Below are 15,625 nucleotides of genomic sequence, written 5' to 3'. Positions count from 1 at the left end.
GCCTGCGCCTCTATGGGTGAATTAATTCTGATTCTTGTCTCCTCCCAGAATATCAGCATACCTTCAGGCATCAACCATCTAAACCACACCCCTTTCTGGTATAATTTATTCGCTAATTGCGAATAATTTTTTCTTTTTTCTCTAATCTTCTTAGGGATCTGCTTCAGAATGGTTATCTCCATATCATGATATGTCAATGCTTGCCCCCTTTGTACACCCAGAATTTCATCTCTTGTGGTTTTTCTAAGGAATTTAATGTGAACCTCCCTGGGTAAATTGTGTGTTCTAGCATAAACTGAGTTCACTCTATAAACCAGATCCATATCCCACCCCATCTGTTGTTTTTCTTTGTGTGTATAGTCAGCCAGAATGTTTGTCATGATGTCCCTTATATTTTCCCCATCTTCTTCTATAACATTTTGAAATCTAAGATAATAGGACATTCTCTCAAATTCTAATTTCATCTGTTGGATGTCAAGATCTTTGTTCCCTTTCTGCACGGCTTCCACCCCCCCCCTCACCTCCTCCACCCCCCCTTCCACAAGATTCAGTCTTTGTGAGTTCTTATATATTTGGGCTTGATTTTCTTTAATTTCATCTTTCATTTCCCTTAACTGTTTCTTGATTTCCTCCTGGCCCTGTAGAATTTGTTGAAGCATTTGTTGAAAGTCCATCTCTGTAGTCTTATGTTGCATCAGTTCTGTTATCTTTGACTGTGTGGCTGGACTGGATGTTGCGGATGTTGGAGCAGAAGTGGCAAAGCCAGGTTTTCCAGGAGGGGGTCTTTTAGATGCCATCCTTTATAACGTTAAAAGTTCAGTCCAAATATGAAGTAAGCAATTAGAAAAGAAGGGTAGCCAGGTGAATCCGGGAGCAGAATAACCAGGCAGAAGAGAATCTCTCCAATAAGTCTGGCAATAGATAGAAAATTTCCCCTAGAAGGTTAAAAAAATACCAATCCACAAGAGGTTCCTCTGGGAGACACGGAGACAAAGACCGGAAGCCTGAATTTTAAAGGTGGAGTCAGGTTTCAGAGTTCATAAAGACAACGGAAGTGTGCCATCTTGCCCTGCCAGTTTTGGGCACAGAGGCGTAACAAAGTTTTAGAAAGTTCCAAAAGTCCTCAAATCAGTGTAATATGTAAAATTAAATTGAAAAGAAAATCATCTCAGCCTAAGTGAGGCTTCATTCGTTGGCTCTCCCCCCTCCTCCTTCCCCGGGGGCTGAGAGCAAAATTGTTTCTTGCCGCTTGTCCAAGGGGGGGGGGGAAACCAGTTTGCAGTTCATTTTTACAGCTTAGGAAATCTGAAATATCATTTGACAAATATAACACATTATAATTTAATGCCACTGTGCAATACTGAATATGAGTATTTATTTGAAAGTCAAAATATACATACTTCTTGCTTAATCTAATTGTTAATAAATTCATTTGTAAGGTCTCTGTGTCCCATGATATTTTACAAGAATTTAAGAAAGGTAGGTTTATATTTATTTCAGGAAGACATAACCCAAAGAGTACTTTGCATTTTAAGTATCAGTGAACTAACATGTAATATTCTGTGATGTTTTTGCTGTATTACAATTAACATGGTGGCTTTCACCACAAAAGATACTTAAGGGCTGTTTTGTTAATATGAGAATCCTTCTTTGATTGTTAATATACTTACAGTATTGTTATGCTCTTGCTTTCTAGCTTGTGATATTTTCAGGAATATTTGCAAAATGCATGAATCTTTTTAAATGGATAAAAATCCATTGATCTATAGATGTGATGCTGTCTAAATTTTACTTAATGCTACTTGTTTTGGCTCTTGGAATTGCTTTTTACACAACTATTCACTACTAAATATTATTATTTCTCAGTACTCTGCTTTTGTATCTTCTGTTTATAAACTGACCAATATTTTTCTACATTCTAATTATGCTTCCCCTTTTAATCCCTTTTCTGCTTTCAGAAATATGGAAATTTTATCTGGGTGGATTTTGATCTGATTTTGATTCCACAAGGCAGTTCTTGTGTTCTTATGTCAGATGAAGGAAAGATGTTTTGCTGGATCATTCCAGAGTCTACTTGGCTCAGCTCTTATATCATTTAAGACTGTTTTGAAGTTTTTTCCTTATTCACCACTGCATATAATAATCTGGAGGACGTTTCCATATTGATTCTGCTTTGTTACTGTTAACCTTGATTATATAAGTCCTAAGATGTTGCTAATTTAGAACGGAAGGGCTGTAGATAGAGGATGGATGTGCAGCTGATGGCTCTATATGTGGATTTACACAGAGAGAAGTGCAAGAAAAATACATAGACTGAAATAACAAGAATTGGACATGATGTTATTTAGTTGTATATTGTACATTAATGCAATCATTTTTGTGCTTATCTGCTAATCTGTGTGTATGTATGTACACTTTAATTTAGGAAGCAGATAATTTGACTGGAAGTTAATTACTTCTTTCTCTGAGATAAAATCCCTTGTGCCAATATTTGAATGTCAATGATCTTTGTGACTTTATAATTCTGAAGTGGATTTTTAATCTTTAGGTGGCTGCCCTTCAAGAAGAAAAATGCAGTTTAATGTCTGAAAATGAGATGATGAATGACCGATTGGATCAGTTAGATGGTTCATTTGATGATACAAACACAGCAGTTGCCAAAAAGTATTTTCACGCACAGTTACAAATAGAACAGTTACAAGAAGAAAATTTCAGGTATGAATTAATGTAGCCGAGCTATTTTATCTATCACGGTTGTATCTTGAATTGATTACTGAAACAAAATAGAAAATATTTCTGAAGTGCTGCTTGATGCAAAAATCTACAGTATAGCCTTTGTACGTTGCCCATTTTTTTATTCTGACCATGTTACATATTTCTGAGATTTCTATTGTAGCTTTTGCAGCACTAGCAAAAGGTCTATTAGGCCTCGAGTTGTCAGAGGCCAGCCTTCTCTTATATTATCCTGTCCATTTATGACTATTTCCTGACGAGGCCTTGCCCAGCTATCTGTATCCCAGAGGGATTCATATTGTTTTCTTAAGTGATTGCACATATTCTATAGGTGCAGTTTCTAGAAAGATCATTACAAAACTAATATAGTCCATCCCATGTGTTGGAATGATGCTATGAACATGTGTAAAACATTGGGATTGTTTGTACTGGCTATTATGTGAGCATTCTTTTAACTCATACCATCTCCCAGTTGAGTAGAGTCCATACGATCTGCTTGAGCTGCATTTATTGATCTATGCAAGGGATGGAGTACAAGGTTCTACCCTCAGAGAGTGCCAAGACAAATCTTATATAATGGACTTATTACAGAAAAAGGGCAGTATAACCCCGTAATGTCATAACCCATATCTGTAGCAACCTAACGTTTTTAGTTGTTCATTTATTTAATCAGCAACCTTGAGTAACTGTCAGAAATCAACCAGGGGTCAATTTCCTCTCCTCTGGTACAAAAGCCCCAAGTTTGCAGTTTTAGTCCCTTAGAAAGCTTTTTCTATTTTATTCTCAAGCATTAGGTTAAGCATTGAGGCTTTTCTCAAGTCATTCCCAAACTAGTTTATTAATTATTTGCTCTTTTACCAGTACTAGATCTCATTGATGAGATGTTACATTCATTTCATTTCATCTTTTTTCCCCTACTGTAGTATAATACACGTGTAATATACTGCTTTTTATTATTGTAATCTTTTATTTTGGTCCTTTGCTTACCTCATTCTATCTTAATGATACTATGTACATAATTTTGCATTACTATATGATTAAGATCTATAACCTTCAATTTTATTTTAGAAATTTACCTGATCACCTATCTTATTTGCCATAACTTTGGGCAACTTACAGAAGCAGTGACAAGAACATAACAAATAATAAAACCAATATACCCCCCCCACACACACACACACTCAACACCCCCACTTTGCAATTTTGGGTTCCCTAAAACACAACCCCAGATTTATTTTAAAACAAGAATACAATCTTTGGACTCCAGCCTTAACATGTCTCAATGCCTGGAGGAAAATCCAGCTTTTAAAGAACTTTTGGAAAACTAGAAGGATGGTGCCTTCCAGATCTTAGGGAGGTGGAGAGTGTTCCACAGAGCGTGGGAGTAATGTGTCATTACTGAGTAGTTACATATCCTAAATTTGTATTATGGGGCCAATTCTGAGTTTGCTTTATTTTTTATAAGGGTTGTAATTCATTGCTCTAGAATAGATGTTTAATTTTTAATAATGCAATTTACGGTCTTTCTCTTTATCGGTAACAATATGACGTTAAAAACTGACATAGAAGCTACAATTTTAAGATTACATTTCATTTGCCCCCCATATGCCTGCATAAGAGAAATTATACAAATTTCTGTGCTAAAACTTTTCCATATACTTACTTTTATGAATGATACCACCATGTTTCATACTAAGGAAGTTGATAGTAAATCCCTTTCTATTAATTTTGTTTTTGCAAAGGCTTGAAACTACAAAAGATGATTACCATGTTCATTGTGAAGAGCTTGAAAAACAACTGATTGAGCTGCAACATCGAAATGATGAACTGACGTCTCTGGCAGAAGAGTCCCGGGCTCTGAAGGATGAAATTGATGTTCTTAGGTATACTGAATAAATCCAGTCCCCTATGTCACTTATCTCTTTAATATGCAGTATTCTATCATCTTGGAGTTCCCAAAGAATATACCAAACTCTTTCAGCTGCTGCCCTTCTCCCACATTCATTCATTCATTCATTCATTCATTCATTCATTCATTCATTCTAATTATTTATTTGTCAGTGCACACCATATGTACAATGAGATTGATTGAGCTCCCTCAGTGCACATATCCCCAACACAATACAACTCACAGTGAAGACAGAAAATCTCTAACCCAATAAATCATATTAACAGATACCCAGTCCTTGTACCAGTACGAACATGTTACACGTTGTGCCTCCCCTACAAGTCCATCCTACTGCGTAGTTATGTTATTTCGCATAGAGGAGTCTGACAGCCAACGGATAAACTGTTCTTCAGCCTGTTTGTGTGGCTGGCTATGCTTCTATATGTCCTTCATGATGGCAGGAGGGCAAAGAAGTGCTGTCCAGGGTGCGAGTGTCCCTGAGGATTTTCCTCACTCTTCTAAGGCAATAAGCCCTAGTGATCTCATCTAGTGGAATCTGGACAGCCCATGATATTTTCTGCTGTGCTCACCACCCTCTGTAATGTTTTTCTATCCACGGCTGTCAAACCAGCATGCCATACCGTGATGCAATAAGTGAGGGAGCTTTTTATTGTGGACCGGTAAAAGGAGGTCATCAGTTGTTATTTTTATTTCCTGTCTTTCCTGAGAGAGAGTGTCTGGCCCAAGTCACTCAGCCACTTTTCATGCCTAATGCAGGACTAGAACTCATAGTCTCCTGGCTTTTGGCCTGTTGCCTTAACCACTAGACCAAAGTAATACATTGTATATTGTTTCCCTTTGCAGCCAAACTTGTTTTTAATAGTTTAATTGAGAGGATTATTTGCAAATGCTATTGCCATTTGCTTAAATTTATATCATTGGTGCAATGAGGTCATTACGGAAATGGCATAAATTACAGGAGAAAGGGGGTATAGTGTGTTTTATAGTACTGACATTCGCAAAATTGGAGACTCACTGTATTGCCCATCTCAAAGCCTTCCAGATACTCTCATCTCAGGATTAATGGTTAGTAGGGGCATAGTGGATGTGAATTCTAAGGGAGGCAGACTAACATGTTTGGGACGCATCAACTTAAGTGAAGTATGGAAGAGCTTTCATTATGACATGCAATAAATTAAGATTTCCTTCCTTTTTTGCAACATTCAGAACACCCAAGATTCTGCCACTGAAATTTGGCAGTAAACTGTTAAATTCTGACTGTCTTCGTTTTTGTTCGTTTCCTCCCTATTCAATTTTTTACTAGGTAGTTGGTTCTTTTTCCTAAACAATACAGCAAGTAAAATAAGCCTTGTGCTTCCAACACTTAAAAGTTTTTATTTTATATTCTCGGTGTACTTTGTTCTCTTGTAGGTTCTTACATGTAATCCTTAAAATTGTTCTAGAGTAGCAAATATTGAATATGGAAATTGCAAATTACTTTTCTTTGCATGTCTTATAACTGGTAGCATATGTTGTATAAAATAATACACCAAGGTCATCATTCAATCTCTAGCTAAGATATTAATTTTGAATTAAGTATTGAAGGAATATTTAAACTCTGCTAAACAAACCTTCTAATTTCAGTTGGGTGTTGCAGCATTTTAGCTTTCATAGTATTTCTATATTCACTAATGATAGCCTCTTGAAATGTATGAGACCTCTCTGTGGAACCTGTGACTATTTTAGGCTTTTCTCCTTCAAACTGACCATGATTGAAGACCTTTGATTCAAAGGGAAAGCCTACCATGAAGTACCATGGATTGCCTAGTAAAAGTAGGAAGTCATTCATGACTGCAGTTGAAGTTCCAGTTTAAATTATGTAGAACTGAAAAGTCCTATTTTCTGTTTAGTTTATCACGCCGGCAATTTGAACCTGAGAGAAAATATTTAATAAATAAGATCTTACTTTTCTCTTAAGTAAGTATTTGCATTTTATTGTCTGGTAATGGCTCAAGCATGCTTTTGAAATAACTGAATATGTTATTATTATAGGACTGTTGCTGATAAAACAAATAAACTGGAGTCGACGGTTGAGGTGTATCGCAAAAAGTTGGAAGACTTAAATGACTTTCGGAGACAGGTGAAAATACTTCAGGAAACAAATATGATGTATATGCATAACACAGTTAGCCTAGAAGAAGAATTAAAGAAAGCAAATGCAGCCCGTTCACAATTGGAAACTTACAAAAGGCAGGTAAGAAATGTTTCCTTTCATCTTGTTTGAATTTCTATGTTTCCTTAGTACTATTTCAGTCGAATAAAGTCTTCACTTTTAGGTCTAAAAAAGCTGAGAATGAAAAGTGACTTCCTCCTTAAGTTGTCCTTGCAAACATTTTTATTGTTTATCTCAACAGCACTTCACTTATATATTTTGTTTGAAATGAGTAAGATAGCCTTACTGGTAGATTTAGCATTATCAGTAACACTGGCATGTCTTCAACTGTGCAGTTAGTTGGATTAAGAATAGAATAATGAAAAACGATGCCATAATTCTACAAGACCTATGTTCTATTAATTGAATCTGATGACCTGGATTTCTAAGCATTAAATGATGTATGCTAAAATGAAATGCTTCAGGAGAACAATGAAGTACAGGTAGTCTTTGACTTACGATCACAGTTTTTGAGCCCAAATTTTCTGTTGCTAAACAGGGATATTTGTTAAGTGAATTTTACAGCCTTTCTTGCCACAGTTGTTACAGTGAATCACTGCCATTGTTAAATTATCACTTGGTTATTAAGTGAATCTGGCTTCCCCATGGACTTTGCCTGTCAGAAGGTAAACAAACGGTCATCAATATGAACCAGTTGTCAAGCATCCAAATTTTGATCATGTGACCAATGGTTGCAAGTGTGAAAAATGGTCATAAGTCACTCTTCTCAGTGCCCTAGTAACATTGAATAGTCACTAAATGAACTGTTGTAAGCCAAAGACTACTTGTAGCAAATATATTCCATTTAACTGGGGAAAAATGGATTTCCAGCTAATGGTGAAAAGATCACCGGTTCTCATAAAGATAGTGAAATCCAATACAGAAGAATTCATTTCAGATTACCAAGTTCTGAAACATTAATTGGTTTTCTTTTTAAACCAGATCCAGGAAGTTCATAACAAGCTCTCTGAAGAATCCAAAAGAGCAGATGCACTAGCTTTTGAAATGAAACAATTAGAAGAGAAGCACGAAACATTAATTAAAGAGAAAGAGGTGAGGTTTCTACTAATGTGATGGAAATACAGTTTTCAAAATATTGGGTAGTCAAGATATCTATGTGGATGGTGCAGAAGGAGTGGGTTACTTAGAATGTTGAGTCTTGGAAAAACTGCAATGTAAATGATAAGTTGTTTTAGGCCGGGGGTAGCAAACTCTATCGCATTGCAGGTTGGAACGGGAAGTTTTTTGCCTTTGTGGAGCCGGGGTGGGCGGGACCTCTGCGGGCCATAATCAACCCGTGAGCCACCAGATTGACAGGCCTGTTTTAGGCCATCATAGATGTTACCGCCCACTATGAAAACTGGTTTATTCTTTTTGAGAATAATGTTCTATGTTCTATAACAGAATCATGTTCTGTTATTAACAGCTGTTCTGGGATGTCATTTTCAGGTGGAGAAGCAATTAAAGCTCTCATACAATATTAACACACCTATTTTGATATGCATCTACCATTAACAAATCACTTTTTTATTTTCAGAGATTGATAATTCAGCGTGATGCATTGAAAGAGACTAATGAAGAGCTCAGGTATTCACAAATGCAGCAGGATCATATGAACCAAACAGGTACTCCAAAAAATATATATTTAGGATCATTTTTGCTTAGGCTCCATGGAAATTAGCCTTATGATTTTGTTTTATATTATCAGGTGCATCTACTATGAAAAGCCATGAAAATCTTGCTGCTGAAATTCTGCCTGTGGAATTTAGGTAAGAGAGGTAAACACATGTAAAATTGTGAATCTTATTTGTAATGTGATGTATGTAATATACAATATTAGACAATATAGAAATCCCATATTCTTATAAAGATAAAACCCTAAATATTGGAATTGGGGGATTTCTAATTTGAATCAATTTAGAAAAAATCTATACTCTCAATTAAAAAGAATCAATATAATAAATACAGCGATAAACATAATCCTGTATCTCTGGTTACAAATGAAACTGGATTTTTACATATTTCATTATATAGCTATATATAATAGATATACAAAGTTTTGTTTGCTGGTAAGATCCCATCCAGAGGATCATATATGTATCAGCAAAGGAATAAGTTGATACTGGGGATTTATTATTTTCTGGAAGAATAAAGCCTGAGTCCATTTCCTTACCATAGCTGTTTCAGCCAATGGGGTTAGAGCAGTGATGGCTAAACTTTTCCAGACCGAGTGCCCAGTGCAGGCATGCATACGCCCGAACCCTCAAAATGCAATACGCCTGTGACCCCGATGCAGTTGCCCCCCCCCACACGTGTGCCCCCCCAAGCATGCATGACAAAACCTGAAGACCAGCTGCCCGGTGAGAGGTATGTGCACATGCGTGGTGGAGCTGAGCTGGGGCAACGGCTCGCGTGCCCACAAACAGTGCACTGCATGCCACCTCTGGCACGTGTGCCATAGGTTCGCCATCACAGGGTTGGAGGCTGCTTTTGAGGAAGAAGTCTATAATCTGTTCTGACCCCCCTCTCTCCACGCCTGTGAACAAGCCAGAACACAGGCTTGGCTGTTTGCCACTGTTTATTTGCAAGATAACAAACCCTTTGGCTGAGGGCCCAGATAACTCACATATAAGAAAAACAAACCAGATATTCAAACACGGCTCTAAGACATAGACTTTCTTCACTGCTAGTTTCGAACGGTTGTTTCCTGCAAATGTCCCCTCCCAACGCCTCACCTATAAGCTCTCTTGGGAGGGGCCAATCCACAACCACCTGAGCTGAATTATCTTCTATGAGCCTGCCTACGTAATTGCTGCTACATTTCTCAGCCCTTCTCACTCTAGCATCAGGGACAAACTGCCTTTGATCCTCCCCACTGCTCCATGCCTCAGGCGCCTCCCCCCCCCCCCCGCAGACTCAAATGATCCCTCGCTATACAAGTCCATCAGCAGCTCAACTGGATCCTCCTGGGCCACAACAATAATCTATGTACTATTTGCTATTTTTAAGAGGTTTTCTTGGGCCTTTCTGCTGAAATGAAATTAACATTACTAGGGCTGCAAGCAGAATTTAGTGTATAATATCACATAGATTGCCAATTGTATTGTAATATACAGCAAGCTCTGTTTTATAATGTTGGAGGAAAATGTAGTATTTTGCAAAATACGTCTGCTTTCAACTTTTATTTTAAATCTCAGAGACATGTTCATCCGGCTTCAACATGAAAACAAGATGCTTCATTTGCAACAAGAAGGATCAGAAAATGAACAAATTGCAGGGCTTCAAGAGAAACTGGAACAAAAAAATCGAATGATAAATGAATTAGAAACTGAAAACAGGTGATTCTCCTTCACATAACATTTATTTAATTTTTTTATAAATACGAAAAACGAATGAGAGACACAGAATGGGGAATGAAAAATACTGAAGAATGATAGAAAGCACACGAATGACTGATTGGCTCCACACTGATGGGTGCAACTGGATTGAAAGTGGATTTTCCTACACAGTCTGCTCCCAAAGTTGCTTATAAATGCTAAAGAGGGAAGTCTGTCAAAAGGAAGTAGATTGTGATTCACTGGGGAGGAGAGAGCTGCTTAAAACGTAGGGCTGGACAGTTTTGTTGAGTGGATCTCTACTCTCAGCTGCACTTCCCTCTGGTTTCCTCTCAGTTCCTGCATAACAAAGTACAGGTGTTCCTTACTTACTGACCATTCATTCAGCAACCATTCGAAGTTGTGATGGCACTGAGTGAGTTGTGCTTACAACTAGTTCCAACTGTCGCAGTGCCCCAGCAGTCATGCCATTGCTATTGCTTGGCCACCAGCTCGCAGGTTCCAATGGTGGTTGTCTCCTATGGTTACATAGTTGTTATTTAAGACTTTCCTGACTGGCTTCCCACAAGTTAAAGTCAATGGGAAAGCCAGCAGAAAAGTTTGTACGTTGCTCTGATAAGCCCACCTGGTCTTCCTGTGCTTGCATCACACTGCACCACCTGTCCCCTTGGCTTTCTGCACTTGTGCCGTAATATCTACCCTGCAGCTTCTTATGCTTGGATGTGGTCTGTACCAGGCCTCAAAACTCCCTCTGGCCTCCCACAATTAATGGACAGCATATTCCAGCCCTCATCTTTCCTCCTCCAAGACATCCCTTTGCTCCTTACCTGGGATTCCTGCTGCTTCCTGCTTAAAGGTTCATTCATCTTAACAGTTATAACAACAACTGGGAATGTCACTAAGCAATGCAGTCACCGGATGTTGCACTTTATGACTGCATTACTTAGCAACAGCAATTCCAATTCTATTTATTCCAGTAACCTGAGGATCATCTCTTAATTTATTTAGCAAGGATAAATACTCAACAGAGAAGCAGTCTAGGATGTTCTTGCTGCCAGCTAGAGTATGGATGTAAATCTTGCAAGAACAATGATTTCATGCCTAAAGACTTGAATTCTATTAATAGTCTTATGTTTAATGCTTCATGATAGACTGAACAAGGAGTGTTGTGGGGAGTTGCAGCAACAGATTGAAGACCTTCAGAAGTCCTTGCAGGAGCAAGAGACCAAGTCAGAAAGAGAAAGGGTAGGTATGACATGGGAATATACAGGTAGTTCTTGGATTGTGTCCATTTGTTCAATGACTTCAAAATTATGACAGTACTGAACAGATGGTATTTATAGCGGGCCCTTGTATTGTGACTGTGACTGTGACTGCAGTGTGTCTGTAGTCAAATGATCGCGATTTATGCTATTTCCTGCTGGCTTCCCACAAGAGAAGTCAGTGGGGAAGCCAGCAGGAAGTTGGAATTCCAAAAGGTTCTGTTTTCATGACCTCTGCAGTCCTCACTTAACCATGGCAATCAGGACTGGCAGAATTGCCGTTAATAAGTAATGCAGTCATGTGACATTGCAGTCTACAACCACAGTTTTCATCATAAGTGGAAGACCACCTATATTTCATAATAAAACATAAATGTTCCAAGTACTCTGTAATAACTTTAGTGTAAGTTATTACAGAATAAGAATGTGCAGGTGTTTGCTATATGAGGCTTTTCTCTGTGTGACAGAACATGCATAATTTATTCCAGTTAGAAGATTATTTATGTCTATGCATACAAGAATCAGTTAACTTTGTTAATGGGATACTTTATTCTACAGGGAAGTAATTCTGACCAATAGTAATTCATATTAAGGCTGATTAAATTTTGATCCTGAGTTGTTCTTTTGAAGTATGGGCTCTGACCAATTCTAGCATAAAAATGCATGTAGGGATATAAGTATACAAGTATGCACAGTGAGTTCATTTTTTCTGAAGAAAGGAATATTCAGGCTTGGTTTTAGTGGGAATTGACAACTTTGATTAACAAGTAGGAAAGCTGGTGCAAAATTTTTGCATGGCAACTCGAGAGCAGGGATGCTTTGCAAGTTGACAATGGGTTTATAACTTTATGTAAGTCTTTAATCATTCTTTGGATGTGGAATATCTTAAATTGGAAGTAAATATTTATTTCTGGCTTTTGTGTAAATTGCAATTAAAACATGCATTTTACTTAAACACAAACCCAGGTACACGACATATTTTAACGTTGAGAGCAATCAGTTCAGGAACGACTTCAAAGGTTTCAAAAAAGGAATCAATGTAATGGTTTAAGGCATGGCCATTCCTAAAAACCACAGGGCAATAAGGATGTGGGAAAAACACAGACTGGAATATAATTTTCCTTGTTTTTATCTGACATTGAATAAAGATCCTGAAACATGGTCTGTTCTAGTTATGTAATGAAGTAAGACTCATTAAGTTTTTAATGTTGCTCTGCAGTGGGATTGATCATAGTTAGGTGTGTGTGCGTGCGTGTGTGTGTGTGTGTGATATCATGTGATCTAATAACTTTCCAATCACTGTTATTGTTTATTGTTTGCAGTCCAATCAATTGAAGCAGAAGATAGCAGCCCATATGTAAGTGATGCATTCATATTTGTTTGTATGCATGTGAGTGGACATGAAAAGAAGACTTTTAAAAGACTTACTTAATTAACCCTTTTCCTGGTTTGTAACACCATTGTGGAATTGGAAGAAAATGATGCTTTTATTAGTAGTAAAATATGCACGTAAAGTGGGGGATCATGGACAAATGTGTTTTTTGCTGTTGTATGGTGTTCTCTGTTGCCTTCCCAGACCTGTTGATCTTGTAACTCAATAATGGTGGATTCCCCTTAGGCTTTCGTCCTCCAAAACCTTGAGGGAGAGTCTGGGTTTGTTCAGGAATTCATAGCTGTTGGGATAATTATGTGCTGCTTAACTACCTATGTTATGACCTCAATTTGTTTTTTAATAGCATAGTATTGGTTTTGTGATGGGATGCTGTGTTTTAGTGTTCCTTATAATTGTAAGGTGAGAAGGTAACATGCAATTTTTAAAATATAAAATAAAGTAAGTCAGTTATGTTGCCTTTTAATTAAAAAAAAGCCATATCCTTTCAGGGAGAAATTAAATCAAGTCCATGATGAACTGCAGAAGAAGGAAGCTCTTCTTGCAGACCTTCAACCAGATTTAAATCAAAATGGTAAAGTGATCTGTTACTCCTTTCATTTTTTTTTACTGCAGGTATACTTTATTGCTATTGCATATATAAACTTTGGAGGACATTAAACTTTCTCTATCCGATGTCTTTTACTACCCAGTATATTGGTAAAATATTGCAAGTATATAAATGGAAGGATATATATCCCTTTTTTCTTCGTTCTCGAACATCATATTTTATTAAATGCAGTATGTATGATAAGTTTGAGCTATATTTCTGAATACTACAGTGAAGGCAGATGGTTATAAGGCAAAATGAGGACCTTTTGATCCTTCAGATGTTTTATTAAAATCCAAATTTTATACGCCATTAATGGAATCACAATCTGTAACCTTAATGGATTACAATTAATTACTGATCACGTAGGCCTCCTGAACTAACAGTATTCACATGTTATCAGTTGTTCCAGACGTGGATATTTATCTCTACTAATTATTACATTTGTTTTTTAATAATAGCACAAAAAATAGAAGAATTAGAAGCTGCTTTGCATAAGAAAGATGAAGATATGAAATCAATGGAAGAAAGATATAAGATGTATTTAGAAAAAGCAAGAATTGTGAGTATTATTTTCTATAAACCAATGAATTATTTAAGAACTCTTGAACTGGAAAATTGTTTCATTCCCACTTCTACTCTTTGAAAGCTACATTAGTTCTCTATTCCATACTTAAGTTTCCTAATTTAGTTGACTATGTGGCAGTGTCTAATTAATCTTTTTTCTTCCATTCAATTGTGTCTGATTCCTGGAGACTGCCTGGACAAATCCTTGAAGTTTTCTTGGCAAGATTTTTCAGGAATGATTTGCCATCACTTCCTAGAGCTGAGAAAAAATAACTGAATCAAAGTCACCCATCTGACTTTGTGCCCAAGGCGGGACTCAAACTCACACTCCCAATTTCAAGCCTGATGCTTAGAGCAAAATGGCTTGTAATTGTTCCGTATGATCTAAAATAATTAAACAAATAAACACACTCAAACCCCCAACATTAGCTTACTTTGCTTTTCCAGGAAAGGTTTATCTCATCCTGGAAAAAAGGAAATAGAATAAAATCTATTGCACTCTGGATTTTTACTTAATTTAATTTAATTTAATTTAATTTAATTTAATGCTTCTAGACCACCCCCTCTCCCGAAAGGGACTCGGGGCGGTGTACAGTTCATACAAAATATATCAGATACAATAAAATTAAGTATGTACAGTTGAGAGTTGACATGGAGGAGGTTAAAATGCCATTAAAAGAACTGTACAAAGCAGATTAAAATAAGTTCAAACCCCTAAAAACAAATACAGTGAATTAAAAAACCCCTAAAATAACCAGATATAGTGCGTTTGCCAGGAGGGACAGTTGAATTATGCCAGGCCTGCTAATCGGAACAGGTGAGTCTTCAGTTTTTGCTGGAAGGAGCGGAGGTCAGAAGTGGTTCTAATGTCAGGGGGGAGGTCATTCCAGAGGGTTGGGCCCATCACAGAGAAGGCCCTACTCCTCGGTGTCGCCCGCCGGCATTGTCCAGTGGATGGCACCAGGAGAAGTCCCTCCCTGTGTGAGCGTATTGGCCGCAGGGATGTATGTGGGAGGATGCGATCCCGCAAGTAACTAGGTCCCGTGCCATGGAGCGCTTTAAAGATGGTAATCAGCACCTTGAAACGCACCCGGAAAACCACAGGTAGCCAATGCAGCTCGCGCAGGAGAGGTGTTATGTGGGAGTACCTCGTACTCCCCATCACAGCCCGCGCGGCTGCATTCTGAACTAACTGCAGTCTCCGGGCGCGTCCCAAGGGCAGCCCCATGTAGAGAGCGTTGCAGTAATCCAGGCGGGACGTCACCAGCGCATGAGTGACCGTGCGTAGGGCATCCCGGTCCAGTTCTATTACTGATTGCTAAATTGAAAGAATATATGCACTATACGTGTTCCATAGAGATGAAGGATTAATAAGAAATGTTTAATCCCTCCAAACTATGTCATAAACATCACATACGCCAGGCATCAGAAAGCTTTTTCTCAGCTAGACTGAACTCGTAAAAGCAAGAGAAGCAGAGAAAATTTGTTGATGTAAATTAAAGGAAATAGAATCAATAGACTGGAGCTATAGGCTGGACTGGGTGTTTGAAAAAACATTCTGGAAGAAAGAATAGAAGTCGCAGTACAAAATTGTTCCAAACGTTTTTAATAAAAATGGCTTGTTCAGTTGGAGTAGCAAACTTTAGGCT

At 37.7% G+C, this 15,625-nt stretch overlaps 1 protein-coding gene across 1 annotated transcript in view; it reads left to right on the top strand.

Annotated features, from left to right (window-relative positions):
• HOOK1 (hook microtubule tethering protein 1) overlaps positions 1-15,625 on the top strand; it is a 46,013-nt gene that overhangs the window by 24,802 nt on the left and 5,586 nt on the right. Inside the window, exons 9-19 of the mRNA XM_081946895.1 lie at positions 2,549-2,715; positions 4,476-4,616; positions 6,674-6,875; positions 7,776-7,886; positions 8,371-8,458; positions 8,542-8,602; positions 10,031-10,171; positions 11,320-11,413; positions 12,753-12,787; positions 13,312-13,394; positions 13,871-13,971. Of these exons, the coding sequence (XP_081803021.1) occupies positions 2,549-2,715; positions 4,476-4,616; positions 6,674-6,875; positions 7,776-7,886; positions 8,371-8,458; positions 8,542-8,602; positions 10,031-10,171; positions 11,320-11,413; positions 12,753-12,787; positions 13,312-13,394; positions 13,871-13,971 (1,224 nt within the window). The remainder of the gene's footprint in view (positions 1-2,548; positions 2,716-4,475; positions 4,617-6,673; positions 6,876-7,775; positions 7,887-8,370; positions 8,459-8,541; positions 8,603-10,030; positions 10,172-11,319; positions 11,414-12,752; positions 12,788-13,311; positions 13,395-13,870; positions 13,972-15,625) is intronic.

The sequence above is a fragment of the Natrix helvetica genome, assembly GCF_964273705.1.
Source record: "Natrix helvetica genome assembly, chromosome: 3".
Lineage (NCBI taxonomy): Eukaryota > Metazoa > Chordata > Lepidosauria > Squamata > Natricidae > Natrix > Natrix helvetica.
The sequence above is the reverse complement of the archived record's forward strand: the minus strand, read 5'-3'. Positions and strand labels throughout refer to the sequence as shown.